The 23928-nt window shown below is 49.8% G+C and overlaps 9 protein-coding genes across 9 annotated transcripts; 5 read left to right on the top strand and 4 right to left on the bottom strand.

Moving 5' to 3' along the window:
• Positions 1 to 170: 170 nt before the first annotated feature.
• Positions 171 to 1169, top strand: N7471_008471 (alpha/beta fold hydrolase; the record flags this gene model as incomplete). Its single annotated transcript, XM_057281190.1, has 3 exons — positions 171 to 292; positions 356 to 945; positions 1003 to 1169. 3 exons carry the CDS (start codon positions 171 to 173, stop codon positions 1167 to 1169), a joined length of 879 nt encoding a protein of 292 aa, XP_057135450.1.
• Positions 1170 to 1363: 194 nt separating this feature from the next.
• On the top strand, positions 1364 to 2104 carry N7471_008470 (3-deoxy-manno-octulosonate cytidylyltransferase family protein; the record flags this gene model as incomplete). The annotated part of the gene is made up of 1 exon (XM_057281189.1): positions 1364 to 2104. The coding sequence occupies one exon, from the start codon at positions 1364 to 1366 to the stop codon at positions 2102 to 2104; it is 741 nt and encodes a 246-aa protein (XP_057135449.1).
• Positions 2105 to 3337: 1233 nt separating this feature from the next.
• Positions 3338 to 5197, top strand: N7471_008469 (uncharacterized protein; the record flags this gene model as incomplete). Its single annotated transcript, XM_057281188.1, has 1 exon — positions 3338 to 5197. The coding sequence occupies one exon, from the start codon at positions 3338 to 3340 to the stop codon at positions 5195 to 5197; it is 1860 nt and encodes a 619-aa protein (XP_057135448.1).
• Positions 5198 to 5245: 48 nt separating this feature from the next.
• On the bottom strand, positions 5246 to 8362 carry N7471_008468 (uncharacterized protein; the record flags this gene model as incomplete). Its single annotated transcript, XM_057281187.1, has 3 exons — positions 5246 to 6398; positions 6456 to 8020; positions 8152 to 8362. The coding sequence occupies 3 exons, from the start codon at positions 8360 to 8362 to the stop codon at positions 5580 to 5582; spliced, it is 2595 nt and encodes an 864-aa protein (XP_057135447.1). The 3' UTR covers positions 5246 to 5579.
• Positions 8363 to 8754: 392 nt separating this feature from the next.
• Positions 8755 to 9996, bottom strand: trm10 (tRNA (guanine(9)-N(1))-methyltransferase; the record flags this gene model as incomplete). Its single annotated transcript, XM_057281186.1, has 1 exon — positions 8755 to 9996. The coding sequence occupies one exon, from the start codon at positions 9994 to 9996 to the stop codon at positions 8755 to 8757; it is 1242 nt and encodes a 413-aa protein (XP_057135446.1).
• Positions 9997 to 10175: 179 nt separating this feature from the next.
• On the top strand, positions 10176 to 11150 carry N7471_008466 (putative NADH-ubiquinone oxidoreductase subunit GRIM-19). The gene is made up of 4 exons (XM_057281185.1): positions 10176 to 10259; positions 10354 to 10460; positions 10594 to 10746; positions 10820 to 11150. Exons 1-4 carry the CDS (start codon positions 10209 to 10211, stop codon positions 10866 to 10868), a joined length of 360 nt encoding a protein of 119 aa, XP_057135445.1. The 5' UTR covers positions 10176 to 10208; the 3' UTR covers positions 10869 to 11150.
• Positions 11151 to 11473: 323 nt separating this feature from the next.
• N7471_008465 (karyopherin MSN5) lies at positions 11474 to 15629 on the bottom strand (the record flags this gene model as incomplete). Its single annotated transcript, XM_057281184.1, has 9 exons — positions 11474 to 12159; positions 12232 to 12827; positions 12883 to 13025; positions 13083 to 13341; positions 13401 to 13504; positions 13561 to 13785; positions 13841 to 13912; positions 13963 to 14087; positions 14141 to 15629. 9 exons carry the CDS (start codon positions 15627 to 15629, stop codon positions 11474 to 11476), a joined length of 3699 nt encoding a protein of 1232 aa, XP_057135444.1.
• A 799-nt stretch (positions 15630 to 16428) lies between these two features.
• N7471_008464 (sterylglucosidase 1) lies at positions 16429 to 18812 on the bottom strand (the record flags this gene model as incomplete). The annotated part of the gene is made up of 3 exons (XM_057281183.1): positions 16429 to 17377; positions 17438 to 18369; positions 18429 to 18812. 3 exons carry the CDS (start codon positions 18810 to 18812, stop codon positions 16429 to 16431), a joined length of 2265 nt encoding a protein of 754 aa, XP_057135443.1.
• A 517-nt stretch (positions 18813 to 19329) lies between these two features.
• Positions 19330 to 23926, top strand: N7471_008463 (SKI complex subunit tetratricopeptide repeat protein SKI3; the record flags this gene model as incomplete). The annotated part of the gene is made up of 3 exons (XM_057281182.1): positions 19330 to 19445; positions 19505 to 19705; positions 19766 to 23926. The coding sequence occupies 3 exons, from the start codon at positions 19330 to 19332 to the stop codon at positions 23805 to 23807; spliced, it is 4359 nt and encodes a 1452-aa protein (XP_057135442.1). The 3' UTR covers positions 23808 to 23926.
• Positions 23927 to 23928: the final 2 nt, after the last annotated feature.

Genomic DNA, 23928 nt, shown 5'->3' with positions numbered 1-23928 from the left:
GTGCCCAGATGGGTCCCGGTAATGTATATAAAGACTATGTACCATCACTCGTCTTCCATCCTTGTCTTCTTTCATTCTAGTAAAGTCAACATATACTCCGCCTTGACACCCCCTATTTGTATTTGTCTATTTCCTGTCCCAACTACATTCCTTTCTTAGAACCTGCCAGCATGTCTCCAAATTATTACGAGGAAGCAGTGGATCAGTACGTGCATGTTGGCCCAATTTGTTTTGCATATCGAAAATTCGGTGCCGAAACAGGCATTCCTCTCACTCTCCTCATCCACTTTAGGTAAGTATACGTACATTTATCTTCCAGATTTCTACCCGCCCCCCAGTGCTCACAACGGTGTAGGGGCACGATGGATCATTGGGATCCGACGTTTATCAACCCGCTCGCCGCCTCTCGACCCATCATCCTGATTGACAATGCCGGCGTCGGTCGATCAGACGGCGAGGTCACATTGGCCATCAAAGACTGGGCGCAGAACGTTATCAATGTTCTCAACGCAATCGCAGTGAAACAAACTGACCTCTTCGGTTTCTCTATGGGAGGATTCGTTGCCCAGCTCGTGACCCTCAACGCACCACAGCTCATTCGTCGGCTTATACTAGCAGGCACTAGTGCCAGCATTGGTGAAGGAGTTATCGCTCCCAAACAAGTCCCGTCAGTAATGAATCTGAAAGATGCCGAGACCTACGAGGACCAGCGCCAGGCCTACATTGAAGCTTTCTTCGGGGGGTCGCAGAATTGTTTGCAGGCCGGGGGTGAGGCATGGGACCGCATCGTCTCTGCCAGAGAGGATAGGTCAGAACTCCTTGGGTTTGAAGGGACTTGGAGGCAATTCGGCGCCTTTGGGAACTTCCTACTCGACCCGAGCCAGGCCAAAGACGGCTCTTTTAACCGGCTCCATGAGATTCATATCCCCGTACTTGTTGCAACCGGTAAGAATCCTTCTGCCATGTTTGCAATTATGAGTTGACATTGAATGCCTACTTTAGGGAGCAATGACGCTGCCATCCCCACTCACAACAGCTATGTTTTGTGGCAGAACTTGACCAACTCCGATGCGCAATTGCACATCTATGCGGATTCAGGGCATGGGTTTTTGTTTCAATACACAGTCGAATTCTCCAGGCTAATTGGTGAATTCTTGGACAGCGTTTAATCAACAAATTATAAGCTGTCGGTGGACTTTCGGTGATCGTAATGCCACGACATCATGCAGGATATAGCCCGAAGACCTGCAGCGTCACGTCAGGTTCTGCAACACAGACCTCGTGGCGTTCTCCCACAACATACTTATTCAGCTTAGCCTCTCTTGCACTTCTTTTTAACCATTTCATTTGTCGACTCTCAAAAATGACTTTCATCGTGATAATCCCTTCTCGCTTTGCATCCACACGTCTCCCCGGGAAACCGCTGGCCGTAATTCACGGCAAGCCTATGATCGCCCATGTGGTAAAAAGATCACAAGAATCAGCAGCAGCCAGAGTGATTGTAGCCACCGACCATCCCGAAATTGCCAAAGCAGCAGAAGCAGCTGGAGCCGAGGCTATTCTCACCAGAGAGGATCATCAGAGCGGTACCGAGCGACTAGCAGAGACAGTGGATCTCCTGGGTCTCGACGACAACGAAATCGTTATCAACGTACAAGGAGACGAGCCATTCATTGAACCCGAACTCATTGCTCAGCTCGCGCGCGATCTCTCAAGCCACACGACAAACATGGTTACACTAGCCACACCGATTCGAAATGTCAGCGACGCGTTAGATCCAAACATCGTCAAAGTCGTTCTCGATGCAGAAGGAAATGCTCTTTACTTTTCGCGAGCTCTGATTCCCTGGGATCGTGATGCCGGTGGGCTTGGATCTAGTGAGCATGTACTTCAACATATCGGCCTTTATGGTTATCGGGCAGGCTTTTTGCGGAAATATCCTACTTTGAAGCGTACTTCGTTGGAGGATATCGAGAAATTAGAGCAGTTACGAGTCCTGTACCATGGAGGGAAGATACATGTATCTGTGACGAACTCGGTTTTGGCTTTGGGTGTGGATACTGAGCAGGATTTGGAACGAGTTCGATGCATGAGTCCACAATGAATGATCTCGCTGGAGTTTTTCTGTTGACAAGGGATTTAGTTGCCCCGATTCGGTCGTAGGTAGTCTATGCCAACTCCGCGAGGAGGGATGTAGAGCTGGGTGTCGTTTTCAGATCGGATGTAGGGCTATGGATGTTTATAGTTGTGTCACGGGATTTGGCTGGATTGTATAAGCTTCACCTACTAAACCAGGTTGGGTAACTTTCTAGATACACACACTTCTCTCTGCTTTCTCCAGTCTCACTTCAGCACTACCTAGATAGTTCCCTGCTGTCTCATCACGCAGTCTTATCAAATAGAAGAACACATATATTTCTTTTTGGTCTTCTGTATCGTGCAAATGGAGCAGCACGACTTACTCCTCATCGTCGATGCCTCACTTGGTTGCTATCTACGCTCACTAACCGTATCCCTCCCCGAGATAATTTCGATTTCCGCTCAGAAAAGATGCTTCTCACGAATCGGAGTTCTCGTATACCGCGATTACGAATACAACAAGGTCCTCGAATGGTCAGGATGGCTGAATCAAGGCCAAGATGAGCCCTCGCACGAGCAATAGCCCGACTTGATCGCTTTCATCAAAGGGCTCCACAAAACTAGGGGACGCGACTACCATAAGGCTGTCAAGACAGCTATTGCAATGGCCTGCCAGGTTATGCGTGCCAACGCGAAGACACTGATATTTCTTTACGCTTATAGACAGCCTGATCCACATGAGTCTTCTGCATCAAAGGAGAAGCCTGCCCTGTTGGCCCCGGGGTCTTACTCCCGATATGGCTCCGCATGTATTGATTGGGTATCAGGTTGCAATACCCTTAGAGACGGACCGAAACAAGCACAGGTCTTTGCTATCCTTGAAGAATTTGTGATAGAAGAGGATGCTGCCTGGTACAACTACCTGTCTACTAGGACAGATGGGACTTGTGTTGAAATGAAAAGCCACCTTCCGGGGGACATTGCTAAGGTGACAGTTGATCTGCTTCTAGCATGGATGGGAGTGGAGAATGCTCCTTCTTCCATCAACCAAGGCCAAGATGAAGATTCTTCCGCTGAGCTGTTACGCTATATCTCGGTCAGCGAAATTGACAGCCTTGAGAACGAGAGTGATAGAAACACATCCCCATATTTCTCGACTATGTCATGGTGGCTGTGGGACGATTGCAAATAAAACACCACTAAGGTCAGACTGACGGCAGATACCATGAAAGAATATGTTCCCAGAAAGACCGCCCCTATGCCAGACTTTACCGATGAGATCGCATCTATCATCGACAGCGTCCCCAACACAGAAATGTATCCCTGCGTCTTCTTTGACCTGACATTGAGCTTTTCCAACAAAGTGTATGAAGAGTATGGTACAGAATATGAGAGGAATAGGCCCATCTCAAGTCTGACCCGATCCGAGCTCTTACAAATTGGCCGATCTTGCAACCCCCGTGTCCTTCGGCGGTTTGGTGCTATCCTGACCAGGTTGACTGTTGTAGCATCGGCGCGTGAGATTCCCGATCACATCTCCAGTACTAGTGCCGACCAGGTGGCCAAGATTCCATTGGTATTGGCAACGGAAAAATACAATAAACAGTTCTGGAAAGTCCTTCTCCATACCATTGAGCCCGGAACGAAGCTGTCGGCTCGATCTACTGCCCTTCTTGCTGCTCTCAGTCTACGGATGGGGATTGTGCCACTCATGAAAGTAGCACAGGGGATGCTTGCATTCAAAGATAACTGGAACGACCCTGCAACACCTCAGACTTGGAATAAAGAATGCTTGACGCTCCTACTTCACGCTGATGAAGCGCACCAGAAGCAGCAAGATATGGGTTTGACTAAGAATCAGTCCCGGATCTTGAATCCCACCGACAGAACACTGTTTGAGCGTCTGGTTACTTGCAAACATTTAGAACATCAGATCGATAATCGACTACCAGCTCGAGTGCCTCGGATTGCGGAGAAAGCAATCGCATCAGTCGGACCACTAGTGACATGTCGAGATTGTCAGTATCCCAGATCCGTCACCATAATGGGCGCCGATGGAAAATGCGGTCCTTGCCTCAGCGAGTATGTCGACGAGAAGACGAAGGAAATCTGCATCAATAGAGGAGTCTCGAAGGACGTGACTACCAGTTCTAAAGTCACCTGGGTCGAATGTATCTCTAAATGCTGCCGCGCCCAATACGTTATCTATCGCCCTGATGTGCTGGTTCATCCCGCGGAATGCCATTACTGTCGAAGCCAAAGGTCTCCTGCCCCAACCGTCCAGTGTGACAAGTGCTCGAATCGCATGATCTGGCCCGGAGAATACAGGACTTCGGCATTCAAAGAGTCGGACTTCATCTGCCCCCTCTGCACCTCAGGCTGTGACCCAACAACAAAGCTCGAAGTGACGCTATCTGAGATATCCACCGAGAACACATTCCCTTGGCTAGTTCAAGATACAAATGACCCGAAACTATGCCTCCGGAACGGCTCTATCCTCCACATCCGTAGTGAATCTATCTTCCAAATCATTACTAGAATGGGCAGCGAGGGATTCCTTTCCAGAATCAGTATTTTCCCTTCATCTGAGCCCCAGCTACGCTACGACGGAAAGCCCATTCACAACTCCAAAGAGCTAATCTCAACCCTCCAAAAGCTCGTCAAAGATCGCAAAACAAGCGACAAAGAATGTTCCCTGTGCTTCAGCAGATACATGGACGGACTACACCCAGCATGTGGACGCGATGGCTGCCTCCAGAAAATGTGCACCACCTGCCTGGTAGAATGGTACAGACACAACTCTCCAGGCTGTGTGATCAACACTGCAGTGCTAGGATGTCCATTCTGTCGCCGATACCCCACCCTTCGCCTTGTGGTGAAATATGGGTTGGGTATTCATGGAGTCAAAGATCTCGCTAAAGCAGTCCGAGACAATGGGAAGTTCATTTACGCATGGTGCTGGGAATGTGATACTGCCAAGGTGGCGATGAAGCGGAGCTGTATGCTTGGAGAACCTCTTGAATTGAAGGATTGGGCTTGTCGTCAGTGTCACAAGGAGATATGGAGTGGAAAGAGAGGGTGTCGGAGAAGGCAGCGTCGAAATGGAAGATATATATGATGACGGGGATGATTTGATTATCGATGTAGGTTCCTCCGGGATAAGTGCTTAATGTTGGATATTTCATTATGAATTGTCTGAACTAGCTAGCTACCTTGCAGAATAAAATCTCGTTTAGTGAGTGCCACCCCTTAGCTCCAAATTAATATCGCCCAGGAAAAGGAATCTCAAATAAAGGAAGACACAGGGCAGGGACTGTGAAGAAAACCAAAAATAGAGGAGATCTCCAGTGGCGTCAGAAGAGCAAAAAAACCCCGCAAAGAAAGTCACAATGTTGGAAGAAATGGAAAAGCACAAAACATGAGGGGGTATGGGTAATGGTACAAAAATAAAGGAAAATCCAGGGGCCGATGGGAGACATAGGGGGAAAGGAATGTGAAGACTAATAAGGCGAGTTGACAATATCATCCTTGACAAGACGACTGCTCCATCGGCTGCGCGTACGGTTTGGTGTGGCAGGACCAGCGATGCTCTCGCGGGTGGGCTTCTGGAAGGTACGCTTGGCGACCATGTTGACCTCGTTAGGCAGAGCAACGATGACATTCTTGTCAGAGCCGAACCGGAAGTTATCAGCCATGACATTCTCTTCATACCGCTTAATGGTGTATGGGTCCTTGCGGTTGGCAATAACCTTCTTCATACTCCATGTAATGATGAAGGGACCGGTAGCGGTGACGATGCTAGTTTCCGTTGAGTCGACACCAGTGTTGAAGCGTGCCGTGGTGAACGAGAGAGGCTGTTTCGTCTCATGTTGGAACTGGGCAACGTGTGCGGGCTGCAAGCCGAGACGGCGGGGCTGAGGCTTCGAGTCCTTCGCGAAAGCGCGTTCGAATCCGAGCTTGCCTTCATTCTTGCCTTCCTTCTGCAACGAATCAATGAGGAGAAGGTAGGTACGGCAAGTTGCCAGCACCCAGCGTCCATCTGCAGACACATCAAGACCGATGATCGGCTCGCCGAGAGCCGGGATATGAGTCTTCGCATTGATGCCTAGACGGTCGAACATGCGGATGTCACCCTTGTTAGAGGCGACAGCGAGGTAACCCTTCTCGGTAGTAGCCATAGCCGAGAAGTCATTCTTGCTGGCGTACTGCTTCAGATCGGAATCGACAAGCTTATTGCCAGAAAGACGAGGATCGATCCGATACAGGGCGTTCTTGGAGACACCAACGAATGGCTGGGCCGCGGTCATTTGTGCGAATTTCTGCGAGATTTGTCAGTTTATCCAGAAACAGATTTCGAGACCTCGGAGGTGACTTACGTTTTCGGGAGCAAATGTCTCCACGGCAATATCGTCATGGACCTTCCATTCATCGACGATTTTGCCATACTCCAAATCCATCTTGTACAGCGAGTTGGGATCATCTCCATTCTGAAGAATCATATTCTGATCCTCAGCATGGAGCATGACCTTCTTGGGGCTGAAAAGGTTGCCCTTGGGTGTCTCGACCTTTGAGATAGTCGTGGAGAATTCAAGGTTGTTGTGAGCAGTGTGCTTGAAGACACCGATCTTGGACCCACGCACAACGAATGATCGATCATGCTTGTAGCCAACTGCCAATTGTGAGTTGACGTTTCCATCTGCATCGCGTGTGACAACATCTTCTTCCTCCTCATCGCTGTCGTAGTGTTCACTGCGCTGAGCATCGTCCTGGTCGCCGTCGTATTCCTCTTCGGCCTCCTCTTCTTCTTCCTCGGCCTCTTCCTCTGGCTTGTCGTCGGCATCCTCCATGGTAAGATCCTGGAAGGCATCAAGAACATAGTCTCGGTCATTCTCCTTGACCTTAGTCCACTTCAACTCATTGAGCTGTTCCCACAGCGCCTGCATCAAACCCTCCTGGAACCGTTCTTCCGAGGCTTGGTCCTTGAATCGCAGGAGCCATGAGTATGCCGAACCATCTTCACCGTAGTGGTTGAAGATAAATGAAAGATATTCAAAGTTGAAGACGGGGTTGATATCGGCGACGACAGCCTGTCCTAACCACTCCTTATCCTTGCCAGCAATCTGGAGCCAGTACTGCCAAGTACCGACCTCCGAGACAGTCGCAACGATGTCCGACTCCTGGAGCACAAAGGTTCCAGTGGAGAAGTCGAACAAATGCAGCTCGGCATTTTCCTTGCAGAGAATCTCCTTGGCTTCGGGATGGGCTGCAGACGGCGGGGCAGTAGTCGGTTGCTCCTCAAGAGTAGCAGTCTTGATCTGTCCTTTGGACTGAGCGTATTCCACGTCTTTTGCCATGGCTGCAGCTGAATCCTCTGCTGTGAAGGAATTTCTCATCGGCGAAGAAACCGGGCTCGCAGATGGAATGGGCTGCTCTTCGTTGTATGAGAACTCCTCTAACTCAGCCTCGGTAGCCTTCTGTGCACTGCGGCGGTGTTTGCGTTCGTACTGACACTGGAGGGCGGCAAGCTCAAAAGTGGCGACTTTGTCCGATGGGACAGAAGAGTCGCAGATGAATTCAAAGAGATCACCAGCATCGCCGCTCAGGTCATCCCAGGCCAAAATCTTCGCGCCTCCGTCACGGAGTTCAGAGCGGAAGTGGAGGGTTTGATCGAGGAGGAAAACCTTCTCGTCCTTATCTAGGCCGTCGCCCGCACCTTGCTCGCCGTCTTCGTCCGCAAGTTCTTCCTCGCCCTCTTCATAGGCTCTCTGAATTACAAGCTGGTATTGAAAGTCCTGGCCGGTACGTCGGATCGTGGCAGCGGCGTCCTTGAAGATAAGCTCAGAGTAACCTTTGGGTGACTGTGGGCGGACCAGATACAGCTCGCCTTGGGGGATTTCGATGATGGATTCTTTCGAAGCGTCACCAAACAGAAATTTGCTCACTATTGAATTTAGAGGAGAGGAGAGATCAGTTTACTAATTCAAAACGGTAAAACAACAAAAAAAATGCCCTGGTATGGAGGGGTTTGGCGGGGCATGAAAAGCGCGTTGCTTACCGTTGCGGAGCATAAACATGGTTGCGAGGGGCAGCTGCCAAACAAAAAACCGAAAGGCAGTTGGGAGGAGGAAGGGAGGCGAAGAAGTGAAAGGAAAGTAATGTGGGAAAGAGCGAAAGAAGTAGGCACAGTAGCAAAGGCTCTCCTGCCTATATGAAGAGGATAGCGAGAAAGAAGCAAAAGCAAGTCCTCGAGTGCAATAATCACAATGAAAATCGCTTCCGTCATAGATTCTAACCTTGGAAGGTTGTGGCTGTGGTGGCTAATTGCTGAGGTAATCATCCAAGTTCGCCTTCCAGGGCTATACCTAAATAGGCAACATGCTTTTCTACATTCACATTCGTTGTCTTTTCTCATCTTCTAGTTAGGGAAAGCGCTGATAGATATGAGGGATGAATGGCCTCAGATTTACGAAGAATTTACAACGCTGGAAAGGTTAGTAAAGCGTTCACAAAACGGACAGCAGAGCTCAATCAGATCAAAAGAGTCCCTACACACGGCAATTAATACAAGACCACATGTATTGATACAAGCGTATTGTATGTTTATATCTCAATCACCGCCTGCCTCCTTTTGGGGTTTAAAGATGTACAAGGTATTCATTTGTTGGATAACTCAAGCTATTCCTTCTCTTCATTTTCGTCCTCGCTTCCTTCTTCAAAAGCTGCAATCTCATCCAGCTGCTTCATCTGCTCTGTTTCGAGATCTTCCTCGTTCATATCTTCAGCATCATCCTCCGCGTTGTCCTCACCCTCATTCTGATCTTCCCTCAACGCGCCACCTTTCCGGGTGGGAATAACCTTCATGAAGGCTTTGCCCCAGTCACGAAGCTCCAACCATTGAACCATGATCTCAATGACATGGTTGGTGGCCAGTACCGGACGGTGGGCCATTTGAATGTACTGCCCGATGGGCAATTTGGCAGTTTTGATGCCCTTCTCAACTGCCTGGTTGTAGCAAACTGCCTTATGTCTGTTCTTATCCACTAGCGCTCCAACAATATAAGTGCTGTAAGGCTTCAGCTCGGTCAAAGTATTCTCACTATCACTGCTGAGATAGATGATTTCCCCATCCTCGGGCTTCGCATCGGTTTGTTCAGCGAACGGGCCAGCGAGTTGACCTCCTCGCGCCGCTGTCATCTGTTGTTTGGCCACCTCACCAGCACGCACAAAGTCTTCCTGCATAAAGCGAACGCGCTTCCAGTTCTTATGGGATGCCAATATTGTGTCGAATCGTTCTTTCAGTAATTTGTCGAATGACGAGAAAATCATGTGCCCGTTGTAGATTGCGCGGCTGTTGTCTGAGTATGAGCGCGTGAGCTGGCCGGCCAATGAGATGCGCTCTCTATCAGACATCAGTTCGTCGTAGCCGCAATCCATCACAAACGTCAGAGGTAGGAGTGTTGACTTGGTGTGCTTGGCTTTCTTGCCCCGCCATAACACCCGTAGCTTGTTGACAGCTTCCTCGCCGCCTTTTTCCCTTGCCTCGTCGACCATAGCCTTGCGACGTTCTCGCTTTTGTATGAGCTTGTCCTTCTTCTGGGACTTTTGAAGCGCGCGCTTTTGCTGGTAAGCTTCCGCGCGGCGTAGTTTCTTCATTTGATTTTTCGACATAACAGGCGCGGCTCCCTCAGCGCCATCTTGATGTGTAGAATCATTGGCCGTTTTCGTATCTTTGTGGACAGTGAATTCCGAGATATCGAGAGGTTCGTTGCCAATCTGGGCGCACGCGGGCTCCGGTTCGTTGCCGGCAACCTCACCAGCTCCAGTCATGGCAGGGCCGAGCACCTCGTGGGTGGTATTTTCGTCGTGATCCACCTTGACTAATTTCCGAGGCCGCTCTTGCTCCTCCATCGTTGTCATGTGGAATCGGCAAGCAAAAGATCAAAGGTGGGCTGTCGACTGTAGATCAAAAGTTCAAAAACCGCCCGCCCCGAAACTAATCAACCAATGACGTGCGCCGCAGCCCTCATTACTGTGCACGACTCACGTGATCATCCATACCCAACTTCTCCAATCGTTACAGCGGCTCCTCGCTATCCCTCCAAGCCCTTAACCCGCTCATTACCGTCACAATGCCTCAGGATATGCCCCCAACGGGGGGCTACGCTCAAGTCCAGTACAAGGTAAGCCATACAACCCATTTCCCGGGCTCCCAATGGCCCTGCGCACCCAGCACACAGACATCCAAGCTAACGGGTTCGTTTCTTACTCTCATAGCGGAACGTCCCTGCCCGCGGCTTCAAGCCCGCCTACTACATGATTGGCATGCACGTCATCATGGCCTACGGTTTCTACAAGTACTTCCACGGTGTCCGTGAGCAGCGGTACGTTTTGCCCAGCAACTGGCTCCTTTCCTACCTCCGATCGACCCGAGAGAAACCGCAATTGGAACCCGATACAAACCCGGTAGTGGAAGAAAGAAGTGAACTCAATGACTGATATCTGTTTGAACGATAGTGAGCTCGCCCGTGAGAAGATGTGGTCCCGTCTGCATATCACTCCTCTCCTCCAAGCCGAGGAGGACCGCGACCAGGTCCGCCGGCACTACGCCGACAAGGCACGCGAGAAGGAGCTTCTCGGTACCGATGCCAAGATCTACAACTCCGACCGGTATGTTCCATGCTAGCGCAGTTGGACGCTATATCATTTCTGGGATTGATGCTAATTTTGCTTGCCTTGACAGCTTTATCCGCCCTACTTTCGCCTATACCCCCGCCAATCTCACTCAATAGACAGTCAGACAGTGTCACACTGATCTTTGAGCGATATTGTACCTCCGTTCCCTCCTTTTGACTCTGTATGATGCTGGTGTTTTGGGATGCTTGGTTGGTGACCCCTTGCTTCCATGGTATACGGACTGAACTGGGCCTTTCTGATTGTTGTGGGAGAGCTAGAAGCATTGTGGTGGTAGTTGGGGTAAACCGTCTCGAAGCCATTTCGAGGAAAACATTGTAGATATTACTTGCCTAGTGAAGGGTTTAGTTCAGTCTTTTGCAATATGTCTTATTTCTTTACTCGTTCAAAATGTGTGGCAGAACCACAAATAGGCTATTAGTAGAGAAAGTAATATATTTGTGCATAATTGTATGTGGGCTTTTTATGATATCATCTCTCGCAAAGCGCCGCTGCTCGCTAACGACAGGGGTAGTTGCCAAAGCTGCAACGCAGATCCAGACAGAAAGGACGAAATGTGACTGCAAAAATGGGAGTCGGGCCGCGAATGGTGTACATAATTTAGATGGACCATCCATAGTTTGTAAAATGAAGAATCAACAAGCCCGACAGCACCACAGCATATCCCAACCTTTCACAATCCAGAAAGCAGATCATGCTTAACCTATCCAAATAGATCAGCCACACCACCAAGATCGGGGCCATCGTTAATATCGACACGGTGGTTCTGCTGCTGAGTGTCCATCTCATTGGTCATGTACCTCTCCTGCAATGCTGAACGGGCCTTACGACGTTCCTCGCGAGAACCCAGCATTTTCCCTTGCTCGGCAATACTGATGCCGCGCAAGGGCTCAAGAAGCTCCAAGACTAATGCGCGCTGCTGCCTTGGTGAGGTAGTGCGATGAAGTGCAGACTCGGTAGTGACCACTTTCTCTGCACTGATTCCTGGCAAGCTCAGGAAAACAGCACGAGGGGTTTCGCTACAGAAGCCATAGAGACACCAAATTGATGCAATTAGCTGAGCGAGGTCCTTTTGCATATCGACAAAGTATGATTCATGTACGGATGAAATGCATGCTGTGAGGACATCAGTACATATGAATTCGCGGATGGTCGCGATGGTTTGGGTGTCCGGGGTATCGTTCGTGGGCGCAAAGTCTTGCAGAATTGACCGAATGACGCGCGTGATGATGCTACCGCTGCGCGTATCGCGCATGCGAAGAGCGTGCGTACAGAAGAGCATGACTGGCTCAAAGATCTGGGGGGAGGAGAGGACGAAATGGCGGATAGAATCAGAGAGGTTCGGGGTCGGCTGGGGTGCACTGGGATCCGATTCAGTCCCATCTGGATCTGAGGGGTCATATTCGGTTAGTATCGGGTGGTTTATGCTTAGGAGTAGCTGGCGGGTCAGGGAGCGTTTACCACCTCTCTGTGGATCAAATAGACTGGCTACCATGATCACAGCAGAGTAAGTCAACTGGCGAAGGACACTTTCGGACTTCATCTCCGTGGTGAGATCTCCGTCCGAAATTCCGTTCCTGCGTTGTTCAATGATTTCCCATTCTGTGGTGACTTTGCGATCAATGTTGGTGAACAGAGTCGATAGCATGGGAGGCAAGAATTGGCTGCGGAATTGCACAGGGCAGTCGTCAATCAGACAACGCGATATGTTGAGAAGAACCGAGAACTGGTGGGAGGAGAGATGCGGTGAGTCAACGAACAATGCTTCAGATAGGGGTCCTGGGAGTTCGGCGAATCCATAGAAGTGCTCTCGCATCCTGCTCATGCTGAATAGCATGGAGTAGCATGCTTCGCGGACAGCTCTGACTTTTCCTCGAACCGATGATGCAAACCCTTCAAGTGTAGACTTCGATGATGTGATTCTAGCATAGAACTCGTCGCGGCTACCGATCGAAATACCAGCCTGCCAAAATCGATCCGTGAGGATACGTTCGACTACTGGTTGCATGCCTTCGACCATATTCCAATTGGTAGGGTTGTGGAAGGCATGGGCGTGTCTTGAAATTGAAAGTTAGCTTGATGGCATGAATCTGCATTAGCATAGATAATTACCTGACAAGCTGCAGTAAAGTGGGGAGAATGACAGGGATCAATTCGTGCCACATCTCACAGGCGGTCGCATAGGCTGGCGTAGACTTTTTGAGTCGATCTGTCGAAACAGCCAACATAGTCTTCGTGCCACGCAATGGCAACAGCTAGAATACAATGGGTCAGATTGGCCCTAGCACAGAAATGAGTGTTGGGTTTCTTACCTGGAACTTTCTGGTCATCTCTTCTTGGACTAACTTTCCTTCGTTATCCAGGACAACCTCGGACCAGTCTACCAGTTTCTGTGCTTCTTTGGATTGCATGTATGGACCAACATTCTCCAATCCAAGCATATTGCAAAACCCGGGGAAAGTGGAGCTGTTGTGACGAAATTGGTCGTCTTGCCATGACTCTCGGATGGGCTCGAGGAAGGATGCAAGCCGATTTTGGCGCAGATAAGGATCGGCATTGATTGCGCGTTGCCTGCGTTGAGTCAGTATGGGGCAACCTAGATGGACAACAAGAAGGGGAAGAAAAGATACATAATAATGAGCAAGATAGAAGTCAGTTCCATTTGCAGCTTGTCATCGATGCGGTTAGCCAGTGTGATTTCTTTGATCTTTGGCTCAAGAAGGTCATAGAAAGTCTGCAGTTGGCACGGTTAGAGAGTACTGGACGATCAGGATGTGAGAATTGACATACATAGAAGTAGTCCGCATAACGCATAGCCAATCGACGAAGTTCAGAGCTTGCCAATCCATGGAGTTCCTTGACTGCCTCGGAGTACAATGGGTATTCTGACCGATCTGGTAGACGTGACATAAGAATGTGTTCCAGAACTTTGAGCGCAAATCCTGGATGATTGTCCAAAGCCCTTGAAGATATGTCGACAGCCAATTTGATGACTCTTTGTTTCAGGACCGGATCCTATGGCAAAGAGATGAGTGGATGGAATTCCTTGGATTTATGCAAAATGACATACCTCAAAAGACTTTTGCATCAAAGTTGAAGCCCAGTTTTCCACTGCATGTTCTAATTCCATTCGTTTGGACTCCTGTTAGATATTAGCAATCGATTATTCATTTTTCCGCTTCATCCTCTTACATCACGTTGTGGTGCTTTTCCGTGGGCCGAAACCCACTTGTTGTAGCCCTTGACGACAGCCTCTACCACGGCGAACTGAGCATCCGCTCGCATAAGAGGAATCGAAGATTTGGTGAAAGTTGCCACTGTAAGATGAATGAGTCGCTAAGTCCATAGTTCAATAGGCTGTGACACTCACTACTAAATGGCTCAACGCCGCTATACAAGTTGTCGAGGTTGGTGTCCACCCGGGCCAAAATTTCGCGCACTGCTTCTTGGGGCCGCTTGAAGGTGATGATTTCGATGATCGAGGAACAGTAACGGCGGTAATTACCAACAAAGGCATGTCGCTCGGGGACTGTATCAATGTCCTCGACCAAGAACTGCACCGTGGGATCATCGGATTCAGTCGGGAGAGACTCCCAACGAAGAAGCCTCTGGGTGCAAATATTCAAGAACTGAGGAGTTTGTTCTTGAACAAAGTCCAAATTACTAATTTTTGAGTTTTGTAGCAGTCTGGACCAAAGATGCAAGCAAGGTATGGAGACGGTCAAGCTCTGGTGTTGCATGATGTTGACCATGAATTGCAGGAATGGCGGCAGATTCAAACGGTCCATGGTAGAGACTAAGAACTTGTCATCTTCCAAGCATCCTGCGATATATGAGACCATCTCAGAGAGCTTTTTAGAGATTAGATATTTGGGATCATCAACGTCATCCGGTCCCACGATTGACCATTCGTAAAGCCTTTGAAGAACAACAAGGTATTCTGACTCAAATATTAGGCAGACTAGCTCGTGCGATTCTTCGCTGCCGATAGTGTTTCTTCCATAGAGCGCATGGAGTGCTTCAATTGCAGAGAGAAGCACTTGGTCATCTTGACAAGGCAAAGCTCGGAAAATGCTGGGAACAACATGGGAGGCAATGACACCTTTGTAGACGGACCATGACAAGGCAGATCTCAAAGTTGCCAGAGCCTTTATGGCCGCATCCCGAGCCTGTTCCGAGCTAGAGACATTCTGGACGCAATTGTCAAGAAATTCGCAAATGCGAACGAGCCAGCCCTCCTGTCCACAGCGTGGAATGGGGGTGCTGGTTTTGTCTCCAGTAATTTGCTCTACGATGCCTGCAGGGGTAAAGATCTCGATGAGCGACCGATTGAGCTCACCTCCCCGCAGTGACGAAGCAGTATCTTCTCGGAAAAAGACATCCTCGGAAAGGGTCTCAAGAACAGCGAGTACCAGCTCTTTGTGGACGAGAGATGCACCCCAGAACTGAACCAGGTTGGCATCCATATCCATCCAATCCAGCCCCCAGGTCTTCTTAGCAGCCTCGGTCCACAGCTGGGAGATCTTATTCCGGAAATAGGCAGGGTCTTCGGGGCGGACGTTCTCGGCGAGTTGCAAAATCATCATGCGTAAGGTCTTGGCTTCTTCGGGATTGGTGAAGTTGTATTGGCGCAGAACGTGATCGAGGAGAGTAAGACCGAAGTATCGGACAACGGGCTCATGCTCCATACGGGAAGCCAAAAGGAAGCCATTTCGCGCCGCGGCATCAGAATCCTTCAAATTCTCCACGAACTGCGAAGCATCCTTCCGTATATCGTTTGACGATGCCGGGTTGTGAATGAGTTGCAAGGCACGGATGATGTCGGCCATGCCGCCCTCCGACAACTCCTCCGCAGCCATCCTGTTGACGCGTTGTAGAAATATTTGGTGAACAAAAAATTAAAGTCTCAGTCTCGTTTCACTGTAGTAGACTGCGTCTCATAGTCAGGGAAGGGCAGGTAAGACTCGATGGCCGTTGAACTTGTCCTGTGTTAGATTAGCAGTCGGACACCGCAACGGCCATCCGCACGCGCCACTCGCTCTTTCCGGGGGAGGGTTGTTCGAGGTTGAGGACCGGACTTGAAGTCGTGAATCGGTACTTTTGCAATGCAGCTAGTTGGCGAAGTAAGATCACAAAAGGGAAGACTTGCAGAAGACAATTGGTGACTTGTCGGGCTGAGAATTTTCCCTGGAGATCAACAAGGGCACACCGCTCACCCGTTGATGCTCCGCTCTTCTTTCACCTTTGCGGTGCACTGGATAGAGGACTGGATGGAAGTATTTTAAGGTTAAAGAGGATGAGTTAGGTAACAATTGGTATAATATTTCTTTGTTTTATGCTAATCTATCCTAATCCACGTTGTTTTGGTGTCATCATAGCTGCCTATTATGCGAGCTATGCCCCTCATCATTGTTTATCTTATCTCGCATACCCACGGTGGTTGTATACTTCGACCTATAGACCTGTCACATATATATACACTCAAAACAAAAGTGTCATTGAATATCATTTGGAGAACCGTTTGGTGTCTGTTGTACAGGCTTTTTTCCTTTTGGGATTTGAAGAGACTATGCGAACAAAAACAACACAAGATATATATAAGGAAGCAATTGATCTCAAATTGGTAAATGGCAACCTCTCGAAATACAACTAGCAACTTCACATCATGACACACTGGCCCTTCTGGCATTGTTCCAGATAGCTGGCATCTTGGCCTCCGGGATTGGCAAACTCCCCAGGCTTGCGCTTGAGTCCCTCGATCTTGATATCCTGTTCTCCTTCGGCATGCCACCATCGCAGGTGCTGTAGCTTGACACCCTGGATGTCCTGGACGTCAATGTCCCACTTGCCACCGCTGACTGTAACCACGATGTTGCTCTCTGGGAAATGGAACTTAGGAAGATATATTTCGGTCGGGGCGGTCGCGGTGGTGGCCCCCTTCGCCGTCAGCGATAGAGTAAAAGCACAATTCTTGAGGTCAAAAACATGACTATTCAACTTTCCGCTCACGTACGTTGGACTCGGGCGGAGATATGCCTCTGCGGCACGATAACCTTGCTGCTGCAGGGATGGCTGGGAGCGGTCACTGGAGATCGAAGGAGTTGACAAAACACCTTTGAGGTTACGAGGTCCAACATCTGGCTCTCCCCCGCTACTCTGGCTTTCGGAGTAGGCAGGGGAATGGAGATCAACAGGCCGAGTGGTGGATCCTGCTGGCAGTTCTAGATCGTCCCGAGAATATATAGACAGGTCCTCCCCATTCCATTGATCACCCCATTTGTGGTCGTTCTGTGTGGCATATACCCATAGAGTAAAGCCATTAGAAGTACTGCCCTCCAATGCAAAATGATTTGCGTCCATGGCGCTGGTTTGACTACTATAGTCACCGGTCTTGTATGCATTTTTGTCGTCCATGTCGTAGGGAATTCCAATCTCCGTAAATACCACCGGATGACTGCCCATGTAATTTCGGCTTTCATCGCGGAGGAACTTGAGCTGGTCACGCAAACAGTTGCGAATAGCCGTCTCACCAACCTTGAGCGCAAAGGCAGGGGTGAGGTACTTGCCCCGGAGGACACCAATAACATCCACATTGTAGAGTCGGTTCCTGCAGAAGTCAGTACGGCCGACACCGACATCTAATTGGAGAACCTTGACCAAATCTCACCAATGTTTTGTCAAAAGAGTTAACCCATCATAGAAATGAACTGCATGGACCATGTTCGGGTCGTCGTCAGCAGTGCCTTTAACATCCGGTGGTACCTCCATCACAGGTGGCTGGCAAAACATTATTGCGTCGGACCAGATTCCTCGAATGGCATTCTTGTACACTCGGTAATGATCCAAGAAATATGAGTTGGTAAATTTCTCATAGTCAAGTGGCTCTCCCGTCTGAGGGTTCTTTGAGAAGTAATCCTTCCGTAGAAGGGTGTCTGTGGACGGGTCCCAAACTCCATGCTGAGCCCAGATACACTCTCCAAGTTTCCATCCAGCGTCTCGTTGCCAGCCATATTTGCTATCATCGTGATCAGCCGGCAACCAGGCTATCTCACCTGCCGGGTCCACAAGGTTTGTGCCAGTCTTATAAGGACCGAAGTTTCCAAATGCCCATGTTGTCTGTTCGCAAGCCTTGCCTGAGCCGGTGAGTATTGCTTGGAATGCTGTCGGTGAAGTACCTAGTTGAAGTTGCTGCTCCGGCGGAATTACTGAGATGTCTTGCACACCAATAATACCGCGATGAGGCTCATTCATGCTTTCCCAGCCAATGATCACTTCGCCATCAAGATCACCCGCTTCATGAATTCCGCGTGCCAGGTATGCACATGCATTAATGAAGTGGCCCTGAAGATAATCTTGAATGTTCATCCCATCAATGATTGCCTTAGGAGCAAAGTCCCGTCCAGCCCAAAACAAGGTAAACATGGTTTGACAAACCAGTCTAGTATAATTTGTGCTCCAGATCATCTTGGGAAACTCCGCTGGGATGTCGTAGGTGTTTTGAACCAAGGCGGCTTCCGTGTGTTTGAAGGTTTTAGGGTTTAGTCCCGCTGCATAGAGCGTCCACATCGGTGCCCCAGATCCTCCTGAGAACCTAGACCACTAAGAGGGGGTTAGCATGAGGTTGTAGGCTCTTTGTCGGGGTGATAATATATACTCACCACATCCTGATGCGGGTCCATAAAGACCCAGAAATCGTATTGTTTGGCTATCCGGAGGACTTCGATGGTGAATGCAACCCACTCATCGTCGTAAACTCCCGGCCCCGCATGCTCAATGGCTTCCCAGGTGAAGATGTACCTGATAGTGTTATAACCCCATTTCCGAAGGCGCTTGAAATGAATATGAGCGTCTTCTAGTGGAAAAGGCCGTCCAACAAATGACACATCGTCCCCGTCAAAGAACTTCTCCGCGACGTATGTGGGGATGTCGGGGGTCTTTGGGTATTTCGCATCAGCCGCAACGTTTATCCCCCTTAGTGTAATCTCCCGATTGTGAGGATCTCGGAAAGACTGTCCGTCGACTTTCAGACGTAGAGGGGCCATTATTGCTCTCGTGCTACCGAAGGTCAAGCCGAGTGGAGTCGCTGCGTCGCGCGGGATGTTTGAGGATGGGCAAGTCAAGAAACGAAGTATACAAAGTTGACAGCTCGCAGGAAGTAGATATATGAAAACAGGCAACGACTTTCCGATTCAACTCGACTAGCAGTATTGAAATAGCTTGCGAACGAGCCTTGGCAACCTCTCACGATGGTCACAAGTGCCGAGCTGCCCGATATCTTCGTGTAAATCACTTGAACACGTGATTCTGACCACTTCAAGCAACCTCCCAGAAGACTTGAGTCCTCGAGTTGTGTTCAGCACATCTCCCGTGATATCCCCAAGGTAATTCTTCCTTTCTTTTGCCAGTTAAGGACTTCCCAGCCAACAGTGAGCTCATTGCCAACTCGAAGATCACCTGTGTCCACCTTCGATAACGATAAGAAGTGACGTATCGCGAGCTAGCCGACCGCTTTGCTCCACCAAGACAGTTTCTCCCCGCTGTCTCTGCACAACGGGAATAATGTCGAGCAAAGCGGCGCTGAAAGCTGTGCGAGCAGCTTTGGAATCGAAAGATTACCAAGCTGCAGCTGAAAAAGCCAAGGAGCTTGTCAAGAACGAGCCGAACAATTACCACGCGTATGTCAATCCTGACCCTGTATTGAACATGGCTAACTCGGGTTGTTTTTTCTTTCTAGGAATGTCTTCCTCGGTCTCGCCAGCGATCGATTGAACAATAATAATGACGCAGAGAACGCTTATTCCGCTGCGACAAGTATCAATCCCAATGATAAAACTGCTTGGCAGGGCTTGATCGCCCTGTACGAGAAACAGGGTGGTTGCAACCATGATGGTTATCACAAGGCAGTCATTGCTCTTGGAAAGTTATTCGCCGAGAAGTATGCTTTGATTCCTTTGTAATTTCTGTATACGAAAGATATAGTGCTGACGACTTTTAGCGACGAGAAGGAACGCTGCCAAGATCTGATTAACAAATACACAAAGTCGATGAAGACCAAAGGGACCTCAACTCAACATAAGCATGCATTGGAACTCCAGATACCGGGCTCACCACTGTACGACTTTCTTGAGGGCCGGTTGCCCCGTCCATCCCACACATACCAGCGATTGATTGAAATCACCGAGCGCCAAGAAAAAGAGTTTATCAATCGTGAGATTGGAGAGCGCAGAACGCGTCTTGGTGCTCGCATCGAACAAGTCACCCAGGAAGTTCGGAGGGAAGCTGCCAACAAGAGCCGATTGGACCAATTTTACCAAGGAATGATTGATTGGACCAACGACGATACAGTACGCCGTCAATACGAGGAGAAGTTGTTTCAGCGTGCATATGAGGAACTCGGATTTCTGCCTGACGCCGAGAAGGAGGCGAAGAGAGCAGCCGTTTTCAAGGCAGCACATGACATGGTGATCATAAAACATCCATTCGAACCCGCATGGAAAGTTTTCCTGGGGTGGCTGGATGTTCAGGATTTCTCCCAGTATGACGTGGGGCATCTGCGCGAGTACATTGAGTTTTTCCCAGAATCTGGACTCTCGCAGGTTCTCAAAGGATTTCTATCAAGCGAACTGTCCCCATTTCCCAAGGACCCCTCGGACGAAACAAACGACAAAGATGGCAAGGATCGTAAGGAAATCACAGCCACTCAGCCTGATAACGAAATTGATGACGATGCAACTGTTCCCCAAGACCCTCTCGTCCTTATGGTCGAGGGGTTGGATTCCGCTCGAGATTCAATTCTTGCGCACCGCATCATGGCAGATGTCTACATCTCTTTCGAAGAGTATGAGAGCGTGGTCAATGTTGCTCGTAAGGGGTTGCTGTACATCGAGAACTTGGTAAAGTACAGTGGGGTCAAGATCCCAAACACCATTGATGCCTTGAACAAAGCGCTTGCCAATGCTATGATCCATTACCAATCCCCCCGGTATCACCCAGACGCGAAAAAAATATTTGAAGGTATCCTCGAACGGAACCCAACCTCCTCCAATTGCCTGCTTGGGATTGGTTTGATTTTGAAAGAGGATCAAGACTACGCTGAAGCTGTCGACTTCTTGCGGCGATCACTTGAACGCGACTCTTCTAACCTCAAGATTCGTGGAGAGCTTGCTTGGTGTGAGGCATTGAGTGGCGATCTTGAAGGTGGCCTAGCCAGTCTTCAGGCTACCCTTGAGGATCTGAAAGAAACTCAACCCGACAACAGGGAGTTCAAATCTGAGCTTCTTTATCGCATTGGTTACTGCCAGTGGGAGCTTGATCCATCCCCAGCTGCGCGCAAAGATCGCAGTGGTGCTTATGCTAGCCTTTTTGCTTCCATTCAGGCGAATATGAACTTCGCTCCAGCATACACGATTCTTGGTTTCTACTACGCAGACTACAAGAAGGATAAAGTCAGAGCTCGCAGATGCTTTCACAAGGCATTTGAGTTGTCAACCTCTGAGATCGAAGCCGCCGAGCGTCTTGCCAGGGGCTTTGCCGACTCGAAGGAATGGGACCTTGTCGAAGCAATTGCGCAGCGGGTGGTCGATTCCGGCAAGGCTAGGCCTTCCCCTGGGTCAAAGCGCCGAGGATTCAGCTGGCCATATGCTGCGTTGGGGTCAGTTCAAGTTAACAAACAGCAATACAGCAAAAGTGTCGTGTCCTTCCAAGCAGCGCTTCGACTTGCGCCAGAAGATTACCACTCATGGGTCGGTCTTGCCGAGAGCTATCACCACTCTGGCCGATACAACGCCGCCACTAAGGCCTTTGAGCAAGCAAGACTATTGGAACCAGTGCTTTCACCTAAAGACAAGGAGCATGTATGGTTTGCAAGGTATATGCTAGCAAACGTCAGACGAGAGCTTGGCCAGTACGACGACGCTATCGCTACTTACGAAGATGTCCTAAAATCCCGGCCTGGTGATGTTGGTGTAACTCTCGCGCTTCTTCAGACCCTGACTGAGAGTTCGGCGAAGAGCCTTGGCCTGGGCCTCTTCAATGATGCGGCAGAGCTCGCATACCAAGCTATTTCAGTGGCCAGCTCGCTGGTGAAGATCCAAAGCGACATTTTCAACTTGTGGAAGGCTGTAGGCGATGCCTTCTCCAACTTCTCATACATGAAGGCCAAGGCCGGAAAGCTGTCTGCTTCCAGCTGCAAGGCTTTACTGACAGTTGATCTCGACCCCATGGCCCTTGATGTCTTGACCGATGTTGATGGGGTCGGAACTGATTGGCTCGCAGCCAATGAGAATGAAGAGTCGATGCCATCTGAATTCTACGTTCACCTGTCCATAATCGCTTTTAAACGTGCACTCCACGTTTCTGTGCATGATCCTCATTCTCAAGCAGTTGCCTGGTTCAACCTTGGTTGGGCTGAACATTTGGCCCATCGCACTGTGCAGCCGGACCCGACCAAGAAAGGCAAAAAGTCCCGCAAGTTCCTGAAAGCAGCTATGCGGTGCTTCAAGAGAGCAATCGAATTGGAGGCGGGCAATGCCGATTTCTGGAACGCATTGGGTGTCGTCACTGCGAGCATGAGTCCGAAGGTCTCCCAGCATGCGTTTGTTCGCAGTTTGCATTTGAATGAACGCAACGCGCAAGTTTGGACTAACCTCGGGGCACTCTACCTCCTCCACGAAGAAGGCCACCACGCATGGAAGATCTTCTTGCGAGCGCAGGCCACTGACCCAGACTATTCACTGGCTTGGGTCGGCCAAGGCTTCGTTTCACTTACTATTCGCCAGACACAGGACGCGAGAGGTCATTTCGAGCATGCGTTTGATATCTCAAACTCGTCCGATATTCTCACTAAGCGCCAGTTCAGCCTGACCCACTTTGATCATCTTAATGAGGCCTCCTCCTCTAACGTTTCAGAACTCATTCAGCCATTCTTCGCACTGCACCAGCTCTGCATCCAGGATCCATCAAACCTGCCGTTTGTGCACCTTTCCGCCCTGTTGGCAGAGAGAATGGGCGAGACCGCAGATGCCGAGTCTAGCCTTCAGGTTGTCTGTTCAGGCATGGAAGACGAATTCGAAAAGACGGAGTCACCAGCTTCCCTTTCGAGGTATGCCCAAGCAAACGCAGATATGGCTCGTGTCCTGCTTGCACGCCATTCTTATGAAGAGGCCGCGGAGAAGGCCGAGCTTGCGCTCACCCTCTCTGGAGAGGAAGATGCGGAGAAATTCGACCCCGAAGCCTGCAAGAAGCTTCGTCTGTCTGCGCATCTGACCGCTGGTCTAGCATATTACAACCTGAAGTCTATGGACCAAGCCATCGATATGTTCCGTGATGCTTTAGAAGAAGCAGACAATGCTCCAGATGTTGTCTGTCTTCTCGCCCAGGTCCTGTGGGCCAAGGGTGGCGAGGAGAACCGGTCTGTTGCTCGTGAGCAACTGCTCGACTGTGTGATGAATCACCCTAACCACATCGGAGCAGTCACCCTTTTGGGTGCCATCGCTCTTCTCGATGCGGACCGGGACGCCATTGAAGCAGTTGAATCAGACCTTAACAGCATGATCTCGCGCGATGACATCGATCTCCACGACCGAGCTAAAATCATCAAACTTCTGAGTGCCATCTCAGCAATGGGACTCAACGATAATGCAACTGTCCCTGAAAGCATCAGGCGCATTGGTGATGCCACTGCTGCCGTGATGCTTACACCGGGCCAACCTGCCGGGTGGATGGAGTTGTCGGCAGCGTCGCGAAACCCGTACCCAGCCGCCATGACTATCACACGCGCTCTGCGGAGCGTTCCCCCTTACGGCAATCTCGGAGCCGAGGATCTCAGCCAAGCCTACTCGCAAACCGGCAAGGTTGGTGACGCCTTCCGAGCAATCCTGATTGCCCCGTGGAAACGTAATGGGTGGGATGAACTGAGCCACAATATACCTACCCAGAACATGTGGACACGCTGTGTAGGCGGCCATAAACTGGAGGAATCGGACGATGAGAAACCTCTCGTGCCATGGAGGCGCTGTACAGGCCATGGACCGAAGTAATCTGACGACGAGGTGACTACCCTGCCACACGCGCGCCCTACAAGCGCGAGGACTGGGTGAACTTGATGCACAGTGTATTTACTTTAACTGCACATCAGATTTTAGCGAATGAACATGACAA

This window comes from Penicillium samsonianum (assembly GCF_028829775.1).
Source record: "Penicillium samsonianum strain IBT 33392 chromosome Unknown utg000004l_segment0_segment0, whole genome shotgun sequence".
Classification (NCBI taxonomy): Eukaryota; Fungi; Ascomycota; class Eurotiomycetes; order Eurotiales; family Aspergillaceae; genus Penicillium; species Penicillium samsonianum.
The sequence above is the reverse complement of the archived record's forward strand: the minus strand, read 5'-3'. Positions and strand labels throughout refer to the sequence as shown.

Bases quoted from the DNA above. Each gene is read 5' to 3' on its own strand.
- N7471_008466 (XM_057281185.1), top strand. From the start codon at position 10,209: ATGCCTCAGGATATGCCCCCAACGGGGGGCTACGCTCAAGTCCAGTAC. The intron at 10,260-10,353 runs GTAAGCCATACA...TTACTCTCATAG, and splicing joins ACGCTCAAGTCCAGTACAAG to CGGAACGTCCCTGCCCGCGG. The intron at 10,747-10,819 runs GTATGTTCCATG...TTGCCTTGACAG, and splicing joins AAGATCTACAACTCCGACCG to CTTTATCCGCCCTACTTTCG.